Source organism: Ophidiomyces ophidiicola (genome assembly GCF_022830035.1).
Source record: "Ophidiomyces ophidiicola strain CBS 122913 chromosome Unknown scaffold_8, whole genome shotgun sequence".
Lineage (NCBI taxonomy): Eukaryota > Fungi > Ascomycota > Eurotiomycetes > Onygenales > Onygenaceae > Ophidiomyces > Ophidiomyces ophidiicola.
In genome coordinates, this window is record NW_026054648.1 from 608145 (window position 1) to 626450 (window position 18306).

Genomic DNA, 18306 nt, shown 5'->3' on the forward strand with positions numbered 1-18306 from the left:
TTTACTCTGACACCTTCAAAACCCCCTCCCCCTTTTTACTTTGCGTTGGCCAACTCATCATTACTTTCGTCGCTTTTCCGTTGGACAGACTTGCAGAATTTCATCCCGCGTTTGGAAATCCGTGCACTCGCTGTTTGAGACAGACAGACAAACAAGAGAACTTCGGCTTGAAATTTCTTTTTTCGGCTTTGGTGCCCCGTCCAGTCAAAGCGCCTTGACGTTTTTAATCAGTATACCTGTCATTAGCTGCCCAGGCCCTCCTCATTTACGTTCAAGATACAAGTTAACCAAGCAAAAAACAAGAAAACAAGAATGAATGGCCGCTGACTTTTGGATGATGATGCGCGCTCCGTACTACCTCCCTCTCTGCTCCCTCCCCTGCACACCCTAGACATCCTTCGCGTATGCACTGGATTCTGTTTCCAGCCCTCTTCCCCATCCCCCTTTTTCTTGACTTCTTGATTTTGTTTCGGTGTTCTGTCTTTTTCTTGTTTCTCGTCCTACCGCTTGCATTACACCTCATAAACATTTATAGACTGGCCGGAGGTTTGGGTGTTAACATTGTCTAATACGATAAGGCTGCGCCTTTTTCGGGGGTCCGATTCTCTTGAACAATGCCTTTTTTATTTCCATCCAACTTTATTTCCCCCCCTAGCTCTCCCCCCAACACCAACTCTGTTTTCCAGAGCTTTCCTTTTTGTTCTCTCTCTCTCTCTCTCTTGAACATGACACGTGCTCGCCTAATAGCGTTTCACCCAAAACCTGATGCTACGCTCGCGTGCTGCCCCGTATACAAAAATTATTAGGACCGGTTTTATTGCATCCATAGAGCCTGGAATTAAACTCCCAAAAAATGTATAGATTTTAAAATTTCACGTTTTTCCGTTATCTAGTCGCTTCTGCCCTTCCACGGTTCGCTTTTCAACCGTCTTCGGGTGTGACCTCCGGCGGCGTTAGGCTTGTGCTTCCCGGCATATCTCCGAGCGAGCGAGACCGCACGTGCCCCCGTCTCCTCGGAATGCGGGCTATAGATGATCCGTATTTTGCGTTGAGATCGGATAAAAGATGACTAAGCGGATCTTTTTGATCGAGAATAGAGTGAATGAAAGCCCGACGTGAATCTTCAAACCCGCACCCACTCAGCACGCCTACGAAGCTCTCCCATGCAACTATCCCTTCCGGAATACTTCTTTTTACACTTAGAAACACCGTCCTACTCACCCTGAGCACATACGAAGCAGCGTTACGGGAGCGAGCTTGCCACGCGCAGCTCCTCTTCCCATATCTCCTTGCGCCGCCATGGACTATGATGAGATGGACATCGAGCCGCAGGGCCCGCAGGTCACCGTGCGAGAAGTGAGCGAGACCCCTACCCATCCACGACAGCTCTTCTTTACTCACGCGCACACACTTTCTCTCCCCGCAGGCCGAACCCAACCGCGTCGACTTCCGACTGAGCTCGGTGGACCTCGCGTTCGCGAACTCGCTGCGGCGCGTGATGCTGACGGAGGTGCCGACGGTGGCGATCGACGTGGTGGAGATCGAGAGCAACACGTCGGTGCTGCCGGACGAGTTCATCGCGCACCGCCTGGGCCTGGTGCCGCTGCACTCGCGCAACTGCGACGTCGACATGGTGTACGCGCGCGAGTGCGACTGCGAGGGCGGCTGCGCCCGCTGCGTCATCTCCCTGCAGCTGCACGCCAAGTGCACCGGCGAGGGCGTCATGGTCGTGTACGCCCGCGACCTGGTGGTCATTGGCGACCGCGCGAACGAGTGGGTGGGTAATCCCGTCATCAACGATCCCGCGGGGAAGGGGCCCATTATATGTAAGTTGCGGAGGGGCCAGGAGGTCAAGATGACGTGTGTGGTCAAGAAGGGCATTGCGAAGGAGCATGCGAAGTGGGCGCCGACGGCGGCTGTCGGGTTCGAGTACGATCCGCATAATAATCTGCGGCATGTCGATTATTGGTATGAGGAGGATGCCATCAAGGAATGGTGCGTTCAGGGTCTCTTTTGCGTTTTTTTAATATCTTTAATACTAAAGCAGCACCACAGGCCCATCTCCGCCAACGCCGAATGGGAACACCCCGCCGCGCCGGACATGCCGTTCGACTACGACGCCGCGCCGTCCACCTTCTACATCGACGTCGAGGCCATCGGCAACCTCGAGCCCGACACCATCGTGCAGCAGGGCATCAGCGTGCTGCAGCGCAAACTGGCCGAGATCATCTCCGCGCTCACGGGCGCCGGCGACGGTGGCGAGCACGGCGAGCACGGCGACCCGGGCGTCAACGGCGTCGATGCCGACGGTGTCCGCAGCCCCGACGCCTACGAACCGCCCGAGGGCATCGATGCCGCGTTCGGTGCCTTCCCGCCCAATGGCGTCGGTGCCGCCGCCGGTGGCCAGAGCGTATGGGGCAATCCCGGCGGCACGACCCCGTACGGAGCCACGCCGTATGGTCAGGGCTACGGGTTCTAAGGGAGTGCTTTTTATGCCGTTTGCAGACCGCTGGCTTTGCGATTCAGCACTTATCTGCGGTGCATTGTCTCTTGGGTCGAATACGATAGAATACGCTTAATGATACTCCTAAGTGTTCTTCCTCTTTTTTTATTTGCAAGAATGGCGTTGTCACGGGGAAAATTTGAATTATTGGCCCGGGTTTAACTTATTACAGGAATGGGGATTTGTCTTTTTCTTCCCTTTTTTTTGCCTTCATCACTACCCTCTTCCACCCTCCTTGGTGTACTATATACTTTGGGGTGTATTCTACGTCATTTGTTCAGCGCTGCAATGATCAAAAGAAAGAAAACAAGTTCTCTTTATCTTCAATATTGATTCCTCTCTTCTAGACGAGCTTTCTTCCAAAAACTCTCCCTCGAGCAAAAGTAAAGACCGTTTTCAAAATGCTCAAGAAATAGTTATTTTGACTCGATTCATCAACTCGAAAAACCCAGAACCAACCATGATGGTGGTCACCGAAGCCTATCCTCCTACCTATCAGCATTATACAAAGCTCAAGGGGGAGAGAGACATACCACCCACCCGATCCCCTTCCCAAGACCTTGAATAAACTCCAGCAGCTTCATCGTCGAAGACGACTGGTCCTGCAACTTCGCGATTTTCGCTCCCATGTCGCCTAGTAGCTTCGACAGCCGCACCACCTCTTCGGACAAGAGCTTGATCTTTTCTGTTTCGGAGACTGGTCCCCGGCTGGGTTGTTGTTGGAGCTTGGAGGCCGCGATATCTAGACGTTCGCGGGCCTTGTTGGGGTAGTAGAAGGCGATGGCGGCGCGTTTGGTTGTAGGTGACGACGGGGTGGATAGGGGTCGTTTGAAAGAAGAGATGGTTGGCTTGGGGAGCTGGGTGCGAGAAAGACAGTGGAGCGTGCTGGGGGGCATAGTAGCCCTGAGGAGTGTCGTGGGATAATGTACTGCGCGAAGAAGCGGCATGGTTGCAAGTTAGATGAATATAATCGTGATTTATCAACAGAATAGATGAGTCTAAATGGTTCATTGATGATATATGGATGCATGAAGAAACAAGTACTAGGCTAATTACTATACCTTTGTCTGTGAGTGGTACAGAGACTTTCCACCACGAGCGACATAGCTAACAGTGACCCCGTTTGCCTGACGGCCGTATCCGACGGCAGATTCCTCTTATAGAGTGGCATTCCAGAACAAATCCCAACAGGAAAGCAAACATGATTTGGTGGCTAGTCAAAGTAACTAACGGATGTCCATAGGGAAACAATACATGTACAAAAACACTGGAAAAAGGCATAGACAGCACCAGAACAGGGGCTTGAGGGTGCCTGGTCCAAAAGAGGGATGCGCCATGCGAGCGAAATCATTTGATGATACCATCGATATATGGAGCCCAAAGACATCCTTCGCGAAAACTTGTTGGTGTCGCTCATCGTCTGACACGAAATCTAACAGCTCTCGGTCTCTGCAGTCACACTGTTCTTCCCTATAGGCATTGTTGTGGGCTGGATGTAGTTAAGTTGTGGGAGGCACGTATTCCAAAATCCATTCATTCCAGATTTTTAGGGGATCATGGCTGACAACATCAAGCTTACAGCTCACCATTTGCTCTGTCATTTACTAATCAAAGTACTTTTTGCCCGTCGGGCATCAATGTATAAGTCAACAAAGCTTCTCACAGCCCAATACTATTCATTACTGCCATGGCTCCTCCATCTCTGTGTCAGTAACTTGCCCATTGTTGGAATGGGGTTGTTGAAGACCGGATTGGGATTCCAGGTCCATTGGGTTTTCCTCTTGCGAGTCGATAGAGAATGAGGAGATTGAACTCGAAAGTTCAATTGTTTCCTCCAATCTAGTGTCTTTGGGCCTCGGTAGTTATCTCCACAAGAGTTTGCTCAGGTTCAGTAGATCTACACCACCATGGATAACATCTTCAAAGGACTTTCCCATATGGGCTTCAGGTGAACCTTTCCTTGGGCGTACTGTTTCTTTTTAGAAGGATCTTTTGGGATCTTGAATCGTTTCTCTTTTTTGTCTACTTCTCTCTGGATTTTTTGATGCTTTCTTAGCACTAGAGTTTAGTTACACCCTTATTAGCAGGTGTCTTGGCCTCCGGTTTCCCGGGGTCTTCAGTGTTGACGCTTCGAGTGGTAGCCCTCATGGAAATATATATATATATATAAAAGGGGTTTATCATGCTTTGTTGGGCTGGATTTCTAAAAGAAGTACCTTACAATTTGCGACTGCAGGGCACCAATAGCTTCCGCCACTGCTTTTATGTTGGTTTGCTAGCACAGTTTGTATATGTGCTGGTACATGATACCCAGCGAATTGGCCTTTGGAGTCACATCTGCGTTTGCACGTAACGCAACAAGTAAGCTGTCCTTCAGTTCCGTGCTATCATAAAATCAACCGCCCATAGGTATGACTATGCATAGTCAGTATGGAAACTAACATTTCGTCACGATTTCGTCTACTCTTGAGTCGGAGAATGATCGCGGCATAGCATCAAATCTCACAGGATTGATAGAATATTTGCACAAGTATCGCAGGTGCTGAAGATCGCAGAGGAGGAAAGAAGCCTGAGCTTTCTGAGGAGCTTGATCCATAATGTCCTGCAGTTTTTTTAGTAGTTTTAGGTGGACGGGATTGCAAAGTTCCACTCCAGATCAATCTTGTCATCGTCAACCTTAGTATCCAGGACAGTTATAGAGGAGGCCAAGATTTAGGAAAAGAGTCCATATCGTTATCTTCTATAGAAACTGGTGTTGTGTCTGGCATGCTAGTTTAAAGTAGCTGTCTTAAAAGATATCATCAATGGAGTATGATAGCTATTCTTTTTTAATACTTTCTTTTTTGTGGATCTTCATTGATTTCTGAACAGTCTGTTTTGCTGTCATAGATTATCACTTGCGAATGTATACTGCTGCATGTCCTGCATCTTTCATTGTAAGAATTCGCACAACTGATTGAGGAACACCAACATAGATACTGGATTTGCCATAGTAATTGGAGATACTCAAATATCTTAAATCATGTCCAGGCCATGATTTAGTGCTTCAATTATTTTTACCGTCACCTCAAATCCACGCGTTGCCTGTACCACGATAACCCGTTCGGACCTTTATATATATATTTAGGAGACGTCTGGGTTGGGGAAACCCATTAAGCGAATCATATCTCGAAAACTTTTCTCATCTCGCTCTGCACCCGTGTTGTCGTCTTCCCAACGAAAATGAAATGCGAAAATGTTTGCATATCGGGTTTCTCGGCGGTCTATCGCCGCCTGCAAAGTGGCTCTAACCTCTCCTACTAAAATTGCCGTCGTGCCCAATGTCTGCTAATTTAAGCTGTCAGATCAGAAATGGTCATTGAATAGCATCTATATAAAAATCTCATTCTTTTGCTCAATATGAATGAGATGAGTCTGTAATCGCAACAGCGTATTCAGATTGCATAAAAGTTCTGCAATTATCATATGATGACAACTGAATAGCTGCAATTTAATTTCAAAATCACCAACTCAATGAATGATTAAAAGCATCCGAAGAGCTTCTGTAGAACTATTAAAATTAAAGAATGTTAATTGACAGCCACATTTTATGGCTCATCAATGCATCAGTGTGATACTTTAGGGGTATTTTATATACGATAGTAGCAGTAGTAGTCGGACGACAGGACGAGCAAGACATCGCATGGTGTATGTAGTTAGAGGAACTCACGAAACAGCCACATCGACGCCATCGTGCTCTCCGCAAAGCATTTGCTCCTTGCATGCTTTCTTGTAAATTGCCAATGATTTTGTGGCAACTGGTGACATCCTCCGACGGTGACCTTGCAGAATATCTTCTGCATATGCTAGCCGCTTCTTTAAAGCGTTGCCCCGATATTGCTCTATTCCTAAGGGCACTGGAAGGTTCGGATGCTTTACGGACAGCATCGGCGATAGCTTTCAGTTCCACCTTTCTAAGAAGGCTTTGTCGCTCTAGGGATTTTAAAATATACCCATTATGTTCTTCGATAATGCCATGAGCCTTCCAGGGCCCATTTCTCCACCAAATCAGCCCATTCATCCTTGTTCTTTATGAGTATCGTTTTCAAATGATCCTCAATCACGGGTATATCCACTAAGCTCAGATCTTATCGAATATAAAGGGATGTTCTCCAAACGGGGATGTTGGACTCGTAGTATCACTCACTGTGGAGCACAAGAGGCGTGTCGACTCGGCTGACTGGAGAAACAGACCGGATGTAGGGAGAGATTGGCTCTCAGTATGAGGGACTCCAAGGCTATTCGAAGAGTATGCCATTAAGATTCTTAAAGAAATGAAAAAAGGTGGGTGTTTAGCAGCTGGATATGTGGTTGAACAGAAGATGAAGGGGGAATTCTTTTCAGCAGTGTCATGCCACATAGTTTTGTTCTCTGCGATAAGACAAGTAAAGAAAGGTATTCTCCTGTTATTGATACAGCAGCTGCCCTAGTGCCCTGAGAGAATAATCAGCAAAGGAGAGCATAGCCGTTAAAAAGTGTAAAGACAGTAGAGGTTGTCGGAAGCCTCAATCTTTACTCGGGGCATGGGGAGATAAACATGTCTGCTATGCAGATAAATATATATTGAAGAACTTTTGGCTCAGCTAGGTTTTGGTATCTTTTATAGGTTAGGGGCAAATCTTTCTAACAGAGTGAATAAAAGCATGACTGGTAGATGGTTCTAGAAACATGCCATTAAGAATAGCTTTCACTACTGAGTCGCTCTTCAGGTGGTGACTGAGTTATACACTGTGCCGTTAGGCTATGTAATGCCTTTTCTGAGGAACAGTTGATTTTCTTTGCTGATCTATGTGGAGAAATGGCCTCGTAAGTAGGGTATCTAGTTTATTGCACATCATATCTGTCGAAGTAGTTCTGGAATCCATGTGATCCTTTTTTGTAAGCATGGGTGAAGTAATTTGATGAATAACCCCGTCGGTTCCCAGCCATTTAGTGACAGCATGGCCTACCATGCTTTCACTTTACTCATGTTCTGCGAGCCACTGATGCCAGGAAGGATCTGAGCGCAGTCGCCTCATATTTCACTCACTAGGGCCAGGGAACCTTGAAGGAGAGAAGTTCCTCACCCATTTAAAATTGATTAGCAATGCAGTGAAAGAAGGCCGAGTTGCCAGGTCTTGTGAATTTTGCATAGTAGAGTAGGGGCAAAAAAAAAAAAAGACACATTCACAATTAGGTCGTAACATCACATTCCACACGGTACTCGCAAGGAGACTTTATGCATCAGAAATATCAATAGAGTCAATGATACAGTAATAAGATTATTCACTGCCAGCTATTAAGACCTTCTAACAAAGCCTGGGGTTTCTGTTGTGCTATATTTTTTCAATCATTTCAAACATGGAAAGCAAACTCTTTTGACTGGATTCCATTGTCAATAGATCCTATCAAAGAGTAACTGGTTATAGGTTATAGGGGTACGAGTGAGCCTTGTTCTTGTTAGAGTAGCGACTTTAGTAGACCCAAACTTCTGGAAGTTTCAGGACCTTTTCATACATCGAACTGTCCTTTATATCGAAAAGCTAGTCTTTTGCTTTTATTATTTTCATGTCTTTCCTGTGCTCTTAATATATGTTATATGGAATCGTGCGTCAGGTTCTTTATTATTAGTAAAAGGGTGCTCTATGTATCGCGGCGAATACCATTCTCATAGTCATATGTCAGTTAGGAAATTTTATTTCAAATAAAAATCCAAGCGTTGCTCCTTCTGGCATCAACTACTCCGTATTGTTGCTGATAAGGTGGTAATTTCTTTGCTCTACGCCGAAGATCGAGGTTGTGGTTTCATGTGCCGACTGGCCTAAATTATGGTAGTGATAATTTCCTCATGGTACTTCCATGACATCAATCGGCCTTGTGGTCTAGTGGTATGATTCTCGCTTTGGGTTCAGATCTCAGATTGCGAGAGGCCCCGCGTTCGAATCGCGGCAGGGCCCCGATCTTTTTTTTTGTCTTTTTTGTACCAAACAAAGACTCTACAATTTTTGAATATGGAACAAAAGATATATTTGCTAGTATATTTCTTCAGTACTTTATTTATTCCACCGTATCCAAATGGCAACCTGAAGGGATTTTGCTTTGAGCGACCTTGAAACGGTACGGGTATGGAGTACACGATGAGTCAGAAAAACTATAATCGCAAAATGCTTGGTCCAATTAGCTTTAGCATGATAAATCAAGGGTGCCCCCCAACCAGGCATAACCGGGTCTTGTGGTCTAGTGGTATGATTCTCGCTTAGGGTCAACTCCTGAGTATGTTTGCGAGAGGCCCCGCGTTCGAATCGCGGCAAGACCCCATAAATCTTTTTGTTTATTTTTTTTTGAATTTATTTACATAAAATACTGTTGATAGATAGTTTAAAAAGAAGATCGAGTGCATACTGGGGTGTATAATCTGCATGGTACCAGTTGGGATTATGTACCGTGTGGCGACTGCACCAGTTTGGAAGGTGCGTACAGGTGCTAGAGTATGGTTTATGAGTGGGGTAGAATTCTGTGGAGTATCATCACCAAACCAAATTCCTCCATTTACGCAAGCATAGTGAAATGACAGGTGGTCAGGCATCTTGTGGAGGAAGAATCCGTGTGGCAACCACCCTACTGCAACAGAACTCCCGTCACTTTGAGTCATAAGAGTCTTGCAGAGACAATACCAATCATGTTTCATACAGCTATCAAGAAGGAGAATGATATGGAGATAGAAGATTTAACACCATATACTATGCAGGCAGGGTGCTAAAGAGGTGCAAATGAAACAAGATGGAATGAGCCCTGCAACCCACCAGTAGCAAACCTGCCAGACGCCTCCATGGTGGTGTATTTGCCCCTATCTAACAATCAAAACAACAGGCGAACGTGAAAAACATATTCAAAACAAATATCAAACCAAAAAAGTGAAAAAAAAGACCAAAAAGCAATTCACCTACATCTCCTCAAACACCCAGCTAGCAATCATTCACACCAGAAGCAAAAGACCGGACCTTACCGTCTTTCGATCTCATCCACTTTTCAGGAAACTGTGTCCAAGGTGCTGGCTCCCCGTCGCCGACCGGCTCCGTACACCATCTCCATAAGTTTCGCCTTCTGCTTATCCCGCACCATACGAAGATAATCGTGCGCGCCTTCAAGCCCTCTGATCTGACCATCGACTATTATATCAATACTGCTTGCGAGAGGAAGATTGCCGCCGCTGCCGTCGTTATTGGAGATACTTGACGCTGTTGAATCGTTTCTCCGTAATAAGGGGCTGACTAGTTTCCTCCGGAGCGTCTCCAGGTTGACTTTTAGTGTTAGCAACTTTCCGCGGTGGTCCATCAGGAGGTGCTTGTTCGCCACTGTGTGCTGCCGCACGCTGCCTAGAAGGCGTTTATTCTTCTTGTACTTTCGTACCGCCTCGAAGTTGGGCCCTAGGACGCGGGTCCACAATGACGAGAGCATTTCTCCCTCTGCACGCTCTTGGCTGTCAGACTCGCGCACCACTGTGCGCTGGAGGTTAAGGAATTGGCGATCTATAGATTCGAAGAGAGCGAAGAGTGCCGTGGAGTGGGTGAGTTCGGTGTTGATGGACTCTTCGAGGACGGCGACAAGTTCGGTGAAGGCGAATGTAAGAGTGGATTGAGTACGTTGGGAGCGCGTGGGACCGAAGAGGGTAGTGACAATGGCACCGAGGCGTGTAGGAATGGGGATGATTTGATGTTGGGCGGCGGCAGGGTTGTTGCTGGTTGTGGCAGCGCTGGAAGAGCTGGTGTTGGTAGTGGGAGGAGGCGGATGCGGTGGAGCTAAGGGAATGGTTTCTAGAGCCCCCATGCGCGAGAGGAAGGCGTGGAAGTTTTCGAAAAGAGTGCTTGATATGGAGCTGGGTTGTTGTTGGGAGAGAGATTCCAACTCGCGCTTGGCCCATTCCATCACGATCAGGATGGAATCAATGTCCGCATCGACGTTGGCGAAAAAGCGTGTCAGTTCAAGCGAAAGAGCCTTTAGCGATTCGGATAGCTCGTCCAGTTCCCGGACTATGATAGGCGCGCTGGTCATGTTCGTACCACGCAAGGACTCTCCCAGGTCCCAGACTGCGACACCAGTTTCCTGGAGGGTGCAGATTTGTTGTACTCCATTTTCGGAATAGTATATTAGAGGTTCAAAGGATCGCGCAAAGCTCGAGAGTTTGACAAGATCTGGTAATTGAATTGGCAATGGAGGCAGGAAGAGCGCGCGTAGAAAAGTAATCGATACAAGCGCAACGATTATGGACAGGATGGTGGAGGATTTTGTGCGTGTGATATCGTCAAATTTTCTACCTACGAAGTTGAAAAAGGCAACGAATGGCTCTCGATGTTGTACCTCTGCACGCACGGCGAAACGGATATCTGAGCCAAATTAGTTTCATGCGGGGTAAATAGGGGGTGTACAATATTAAAAAAAATATTACAATTTGTTATCGAGCCATGTACTGGTGGCTTCTCATTTTTTTCATCTTTCTCATTATCATTATCATCGTTGTCGTCATCATTATCATTATCTTCATTAGCAGCAGTATCCTCTTCTTTCACAGTTGCCGGAGCTGGGCTGGGAGACCGTCCTTTCAATGGCGAGTCTGTTCCTGGCGGCAGCGGTATACTGGCAGGCAAAATTAGGTCGTCCACCTTGAATGTCTGTTGCTGATGGGGCTGTTGTGGCAGAGGCTTCTCTGGCGCATCTTCATACTGCGGGCTCACCTCTCTTGACCTCGACGGGCTATCGACCATTGGCGGGCGCAGGTCTGGCTGGTTGCGCATATACGGCTGCTGGCGATACCATGCGCTGCCTGACATTTTTCCAGGGCTGCAGATATTCATATACTCCCTCTGGTGCACGAACAGGCGCCGGGTGCCCGGGGGAGACCAGGGATCGCTGATGTGGGACGATGCATCTGGCGCGGCAGCAGTATCATCATCGTCTTCCTCGCCTTCGCAGTCAGCATCCTCAGAAACGCCATGCGATCGAAAGCCAGAGTGCTGTGACGGCAGCGCACCAAAGAATGGGGCATGCGCGGCAGCATGTTCCTCGAAGTCCTCCAGGGAGGCAGAGAGAGACGGGTGGTCGTCAAAGACGTGGTCTAGATCGTCTAGACGCTCTGTGGCCATCATTTTGTTGGCCGATTGCTTCTCCAGGGTATGGGCTTGTGTTTCATTGATGAGTTGGGGATCGAGAGATGGAATGAAGTGACAAGTGAGAGTACGTGGGTGTGGGCAGGCAGCCTAGACGCGCGCGCAGTCCACGTGAAGGCCTCTGGCGCGGAGAATAGCGGTCGCGTATGCGCCTGGAGAGAGATGGCAGCGACTACGCGTGTATGCGACTGTTTTTTCAGGCAGACGTGAGATAAGAAAGGTCCACAGCCCACGGAGGAGGACGGCTAGAACGCTTTTTATCGCAACGCTTCGCGAGGGTTCGCCAGGCGGCAGAGCGAGGACTGCAGTCAAGGAGACTTAGGATACTGGATCAGAGAGAGAGAATCTTGGTCTTTATTCAGTTCTTGCAGAGAAAAGATGGCTATCAATCATATCACAATGCGAACATGTAGAATACGGGATCAAACAGGCTGCTTTTGCAGGCAAAAGAACGGCAATACTGCAGGGTTAATGCTGGAGAGCGACTGGGCGCAGTCTAGAGGTCAGTTGCGAGTGCTCAAGACGAGTTCAGCGCAGCGGTGGTTGTGAGTTGGAGGTGAAGTCTTGCGATGGCGGTTGAACCAGCGCGAGAGCCCAAGGTTCGTGGAGGGAACGGGTGGGTGGTTTCAGCGGGCGGCCTGGGGCGGAGTTACATCGCAGTGCTGCGCGAACTGGGTGCGCTCACAAGTCACTTTTCCGTCGTCTGCCGCCCCTCAGTATTCGTTGTCACGCCCCTCGCCAGCCAATCAGCGGGCGATCGCACTGGTCCCGTGGTCAATGGCTGGGCCAATCAGCGACGGCGGCGAGTTGGCTTTGCAGACAACGCAGAACAGATCGGCGGGCGGCGACCCGGGCGAGATGGTGATACCGAGCAAGGCCAGCGTCAAAGGGGCGGGCCGGTGTCGCACCAGGGCGCAAGATGGCAAAAAAGAAGACCAGAAGAAGCACAAAAAAGGTATTTCGGGGTCTTGCCGCGATTCGAACGCGGGGCCTCTCGCAAACATACTCAGGAGTTGACCCTAAGCGAGAATCATACCACTAGACCACAAGACCCGATTTCATTGGTGGGCCGCGCCTTCGCGACTTGATGAGAGGATATCGCGAATGCGGTGAAATTGAACTGGACACGTCGACGGAGGGCGGAGCCTGACTGGATGCGATATGCGGGACCAAAAGAGAAGCTGTCTTCAGAAATCATTATTGAGAGGAGAATCAAGTCTTATCGCGCTGGCATGTTACAAAAACCGTCTGTGAACTCCGATGCATCCGCCCAAGAGACAAAACCTGTCGTTCGCGGGCTCAAAGAAACAAACATAGAGCGGTCCGACGTCAATGCAGTCGACAGAGTCTACCATAGAGCAACTGTAAAAAACTAGAAAAACAAAAAAACAAGTACATCTGGAATCTTTAATGTTGTTACATGCCACCTTTATCCTGCTGGCCCATTTTTTGTCGTCCCAAGTCGACGTGCGGTCAATGCTTTTGCGCCCGTCGAGAAATGCAGAATTTAAACGATGAACGTGGTGGTGTCGTGAGGAAGAATCTCAATTCTGAGTGAGGGTGAAAAAACGAGCGCGGTGCTTAGAAGCGAATTGGCGAAGGTTGCGGAGCTTATTTGCACTCCTTCTCCATAAAGCTAATCGCAAGTGTGAGAACGGGGCATTTCGTTTTTTCTAGCTGGTGAGAACGTACCTGATCAAGTCGTTGCGGTCCTTGGGCTTCTTGAGACCACCGAACGCCATCTTGGTTCCGGGGATGTATTTCTTGGGGTTCTCGAGGTAGGTAAACTGTATGGTAGTTAGCGACAAACTGCAAATTTCACTGCTGCAGAATTATTCTGCTTACGAGGGAGTTCTCGTCCCAGACGACACCCTTCTCCTTGTTGGCATCGGTGTAGGAGTAACCCTCAACCTGACCAGACTTGCGGCCGAAGAGACCGAAGAGGTTGGGTCCGACCTTGTTGGCACCGCCCTTCTCGAGGGTGTGGCACGATGCGCAACGGGTCTTGAAGAGGTTGGCGCCTTTGGCAACGTCACCTGGTTGGAAAGTGCGGTTAGCAAGCTGCTTTTGCGCTTCCTCTGCAGCAATCTCGCACTTCCATTGTTCTTCCAGCTCAATGGCTGTAACAACCATAGGGAGCTCAGAAAGGCACATGGTAAGAGATGTAACGATTTATTGGGATAGGGATTAGAGGGTTTGAGGCTGGATGGAATGATCCGGAAGATACAGGCACTGCTTGAGGGATGTGAAGTTTGGCCATGGCTGGTGAAGCAACACAATTCACAACACAAGCATGGAATCAATGCTAGGAAGAACGATGCTGTCTCTGTGAGGAACAACTCAATTGCAGACAAGAACTTACCAGGAGAAAAGGAGTCCTTGCCCATTTTGTAGGATTAACAGGGAATTAATCTAGAAAGAACAGAAGCTCAATATACAAAATACAAGGAGAAGAATGGCTTTTGGAGTATCCTGAGGAGGAAGATGAAAGATGGAGAAGCAAAGTCGTCGAAGAAGATACAAAACGAAAACTTTTTTTCCTGTTTCGACAAAACGCCGAAAATGACGCTAAACCCAGCAATGACGGCAGGTGAGGCTGTATGCGCGCGTTTTGTTACGCGGTTATGTAAGTCAATTAGCCGCGGCCCGATTGGCTGGGGGGCGTGCGCAGCCACTCACAGCGCGCGTGTTTGGCATGACTCGGGCGGAATCGGGATCCGCCCTGCAGCTGCCGGGGGCTTGGCGATACGAGCCGTGACCGAGTTTGAAATCAAGACGATGGGAGCGAGCGCAAGGTGGTCGTGAAGGAACAGAGGCCAGGGTTGCGCGGCACAGAAGGCTGTCTGTCAATGCCGACTTGCTGAGCTCGTGGAAGAGAAACGGTGACATTTGCGTGCGCAAGCCTGTGTTTGCGGGCGATGCAAACAGTGCATACAGACGATAATTCGGCAGATTATGTAAGATGATGAGGAATCCGGATATATAATGATCCGAAGATGGAGAGAGATCGCCTGTGATTGGCTGGCCATTTTCGGCGCAAAAGAATCAAACAAGCACTGAACGAACGGACAATCAAACTGTGTTGTAACTGCGACCCTAAGGAGGCCTCATCATGGCTTCCACTACATCTATACCCTTCTTTCTTGTTTCTCGAGCAATTCCTAAGCCTGGACGGCCATCGCTGCCATCCCCAGTACTCCGCCGCATCCCTGGAAACCAACTCATCACCCGCCGTCCCGCCTCGACATCTTCCAACAAACCGCGTGTACTTGAAAAGCCAGACAAATTTCGACCTCCCTCGCATCCAGCCAGACGAGTACTCTCCCCCAATGCCCAGCCGAGAAACTACCCCGGCCCGCCGTTATCGGCCAAGGAGCTGGAAGAGCAAAAAACGAAGAAATACCCAAACATGTTTCCGCCTGAAGGAACAGTCATGCATAAGTTCCTAACAAACAGAGGCATACATGTTTGGATATCGCTAGTGGGTTATCTTACATCCAAGCAGAATTACCGCAGCCCTACTCACATCGAAGTCTAGGGTGTGCTCGTCTCCCTCGCTACATTCACCTTTAGCTCCAACTTCAAGGCTACGTCTCCGTTCGCCCACCTCCTCCCACCCTGGTCGCAACTCCTCTTTCATCCCATCGATACCATTGGCCAATTTCTTACTGTCTTGAAAATGCATTCCGACCACATCACTCTACAGACCGTCGAGAAGCGGAAGCGCAATGTGGACGACGTGCAGAAACGCAGGGAGTTTAGGATAGCGCACGGCATGGAGGAAGGGGAACCGGTGTCCGGTGAGGGTACCGTGGAAGCGAAACAGGGGGGCAACGATGTTGGAGACGAAAAGCAGGATATGTATATGAGCTGGGATGGGGAAAAGAAGCCCGTGAAGAAGTGGTTGGGTATTTGGTAATCTGGATAAAAAAAGCGTTTATTTCAACTGTATACTAGGGCATTTATTGGCGTGGGTTTCATACATGGCGTACGGACAGTTTTGGGACTATATGGCTTATGAAAAAGCAACCTGGGTACTGGCTAGGCCGGATCCCATACTATCAAAGCCCGATATCTAAATCTACCGATATCCTCTCTCAAAAGAATGATGGATATTTTTTCCATCCCACTACAACCCATGCAATATGAAGCCAGGTTTCTTTCGTACCAGCGCAAGAAGTATAAGAAGGATTGGGTGGATTCGGAGCTCATGCTTGCTTAAAACATTGCGACCAACGCTCAAAGGAACTTTTATCGTCTTCTATCCTACATCCACACCCTCGAGGCCCTGCATGACCTCATCGCCCACACCACCTTTCTGTAACACCAGCTTCACAATTCTAGATATAACGCTTCTCTTCACTCCTCCTAATCTCGGTTTCCATACTCCTTGTGTGGAATCTCCTGAAGCGAGTTGTCCACTAACTTCCTCCCCTAAGCCAATACTAAGCGCATTCTCGGAATTCGAGAGCCCGGAGTTCGTCAATCGAGAGGGGGGGTCAATAGTGCGGATTGCCAATAGTCTCAGGTTGCTTGAGTCCATATCTTGTGTGTCATTTGAGGTCTCTTCATCACGGCCGATAGAAACACAGAATACTGCGTCAGCCACAGCAATTTCCTCTCCACTTGGGTCAAAGATGATGTTTTCGCCGACGGAAATTACGAGCAAGGTAACGGGCGGGCGGAAGGGCTGTCGTTGCGGGACTATAGATTTGGGAGACGGTGCTACACGAGGATAAAGGTACTCCGCGGCAGCCCAGTCGTCATCGAACATGGGATCTTCTTCGTCTTTGGATATGAGTTTAGGTAGTTTTGTAGAGAGCAGCGCCAGGTGCGTTGTTAGTGACAGGAGCGGGAGAGGGTATGACAGTGGTGGAGAGAGTAGTAAAATCTGGATATCATCAGCAAAAACAAAGCCAGGACGGTCTTCCAGGACACTCACATCGATGTATATTCTCCAATGCCAGCCCTGATTTATCACCAACCTCCCCTTCAACCCTCCTTCCATCCCAGTATCATTCCACCCACCGCTCGATCCCGAGCCCACCAGCGCCTCGCGCATCATCTCCGCCAGAAACACCGGCAGCGCATCATCATCCCGCAACCCGGGAATCTCAATCGACATTTCCACCCACGAGCTCTGGCCCGCACCCCACTTCTTCTTCCTACCCCCTTTCTCCGCATCCTCCTCGCCCAAATCATCCTCATCCAGCCCTTCACCAGCATCCGCCTCCTGCGACGCGCCCAGGACTCCCATCTTCACCGTCCTCTCGACCTCCGCCTTCACGCCCACAATCGCCTGCGTGCCGTCGGCGAAGCCGATGCGCGCACTGCCATTGGTGTTGGGCAAGATATCGCTTTCAGCGGCGAGGGGTCGGAATTGCGTGGCAGAACGGCCGTCGGGCCGGATGGGGTTGTGCGGGTAGGAGAGCGAGGTGTGCAGGTAGGAGAGTTCGGCGGGGGAGAAGTGTGAGATCTGAGAGGTGCTGGATGCGAGGGCAGGAGCCATTGTATGTATATGCTCAAGGCGTGTCAATGCAGACACGCTTGCGACAGAATGTTATCGAGATTTTGCAGCCATCAAACAATGAGGGAGGATTGTGTTGCGCTGGGGGCTGTAGAGTCGTTAAATTTGTTGAATAGCAGTGTTCTGCTCCTGGGGTATGATTTTGGAGCTTGCAGCCGCTGTAGTCAGCTTTGATATAGCTGTTGTGAGCTGGAGGCGTTGTTGCGACAATTCTTGGGATCGCGATCAAGCTTTTGGTTTGATGCCCACGCAAACACTCTCACTCAACCTTCCAGGCCTCGACTCGACCCTTGAGCAATGCGCAACCGTCACGGCAAAAACTGCCCTCCTAGGCTACGGCTCCAAAGCTTAGGAGTAGGTATCTCAATACCGAAATGAATACCGCTATGCCGTTTATCAAAAGCCATTGCATGGCCTAAAAGCCGCCATACATACAGAACCGCGGCATACAGTATCAGCCCGATGGGAGGCATATCCTCCCAGATAGACAACAGGGCCGCTTGCTTGCCACCCCAACACACTATTGACTACGATCATGCTGGCGCCTGGGATATGATGGGGGGTTGGAGCTTGAGCACTCCGCACACCTGGCCTTTTTGTACATAGCCTGCTGCTTGCTGATCGCCGTGTAGCCCCCCAAGAAGTGATATGTTGATCAACATGCCAGAATGAGTATGTCAAGAACAGAGATCTCTTCAAAATCGAACCTCCTTGCTCCCCACCGGTTCCAAACAAACGGAAAGGCGCGCGCTGGGCCTCCCAGAAACGACCCCAACTCTCCCGTCGTGTTGACATGATAGCTTGGAAAGGCTAACGGAAAGAAAATATAGACAGAAGAAGCGACTGTGGCTCTGGCTTTATCAGAACGAATACCACAGTACGAAGGCCCCCCCCTCTAGCCAATAACCCATGGCTTGGCTCGCAGCCTGCATTTTAAGCGTTGAATGCATGACGGAGGTGCGCACGCATAACCGTCTCCTGTTCGGCGGGTGGAACTTGACTGGTCTGATAAACTAGAGCATCTCCTACCAGGGGTGCCATTGTTCGTAGTCTAGTAGATCCAGAATACTCAGTTTTCAGCTCCCGAAATCACA

At 49.1% G+C, this 18306-nt stretch overlaps 6 protein-coding genes and 3 non-coding genes across 9 annotated transcripts; 4 read left to right on the forward strand and 5 right to left on the reverse strand.

Annotated features, from left to right (window-relative positions):
* Window positions 1-1299: 1299 nt before the first annotated feature.
* On the forward strand, window positions 1300-2479 carry rpb3 (RNA polymerase II subunit 3; the record flags this gene model as incomplete). The annotated part of the gene is made up of 3 exons (XM_049251949.1): window positions 1300-1356; window positions 1427-1995; window positions 2056-2479. 3 exons carry the CDS (start codon window positions 1300-1302, stop codon window positions 2477-2479), a joined length of 1050 nt encoding a protein of 349 aa, XP_049109267.1.
* Window positions 2480-2908: 429 nt separating this feature from the next.
* LOZ57_002892 (uncharacterized protein) lies at window positions 2909-3450 on the reverse strand (the record flags this gene model as incomplete). Its single annotated transcript, XM_049251950.1, has 2 exons — window positions 2909-2983; window positions 3037-3450. The coding sequence occupies 2 exons, from the start codon at window positions 3448-3450 to the stop codon at window positions 2909-2911; spliced, it is 489 nt and encodes a 162-aa protein (XP_049109268.1).
* A 4942-nt stretch (window positions 3451-8392) lies between these two features.
* On the forward strand, window positions 8393-8478 carry LOZ57_002893. The gene has a single exon. It is a non-coding gene; the product is annotated as a tRNA-Pro (tRNA).
* A 269-nt stretch (window positions 8479-8747) lies between these two features.
* On the forward strand, window positions 8748-8837 carry LOZ57_002894. The gene has a single exon. It is a non-coding gene; the product is annotated as a tRNA-Pro (tRNA).
* Window positions 8838-9550: 713 nt separating this feature from the next.
* Window positions 9551-11664, reverse strand: LOZ57_002895 (uncharacterized protein; the record flags this gene model as incomplete). Its single annotated transcript, XM_049251951.1, has 2 exons — window positions 9551-10905; window positions 10968-11664. 2 exons carry the CDS (start codon window positions 11662-11664, stop codon window positions 9551-9553), a joined length of 2052 nt encoding a protein of 683 aa, XP_049109269.1.
* Window positions 11665-12648: 984 nt separating this feature from the next.
* Window positions 12649-12738, reverse strand: LOZ57_002896. The gene has a single exon. It is a non-coding gene; the product is annotated as a tRNA-Pro (tRNA).
* Window positions 12739-13296: 558 nt separating this feature from the next.
* CYC1 (iso-1-cytochrome c) lies at window positions 13297-13839 on the reverse strand (the record flags this gene model as incomplete). The annotated part of the gene is made up of 3 exons (XM_049251952.1): window positions 13297-13321; window positions 13378-13472; window positions 13531-13839. 3 exons carry the CDS (start codon window positions 13837-13839, stop codon window positions 13297-13299), a joined length of 429 nt encoding a protein of 142 aa, XP_049109270.1.
* A 958-nt stretch (window positions 13840-14797) lies between these two features.
* Window positions 14798-15604, forward strand: LOZ57_002898 (uncharacterized protein; the record flags this gene model as incomplete). Its single annotated transcript, XM_049251953.1, has 2 exons — window positions 14798-15166; window positions 15224-15604. The coding sequence occupies 2 exons, from the start codon at window positions 14798-14800 to the stop codon at window positions 15602-15604; spliced, it is 750 nt and encodes a 249-aa protein (XP_049109271.1).
* Window positions 15605-15946: 342 nt separating this feature from the next.
* On the reverse strand, window positions 15947-17194 carry RRP42 (Exosome complex component rrp42; the record flags this gene model as incomplete). The annotated part of the gene is made up of 1 exon (XM_049251954.1): window positions 15947-17194. One exon carries the CDS (start codon window positions 17192-17194, stop codon window positions 15947-15949), a length of 1248 nt encoding a protein of 415 aa, XP_049109272.1.
* Window positions 17195-18306: the final 1112 nt, after the last annotated feature.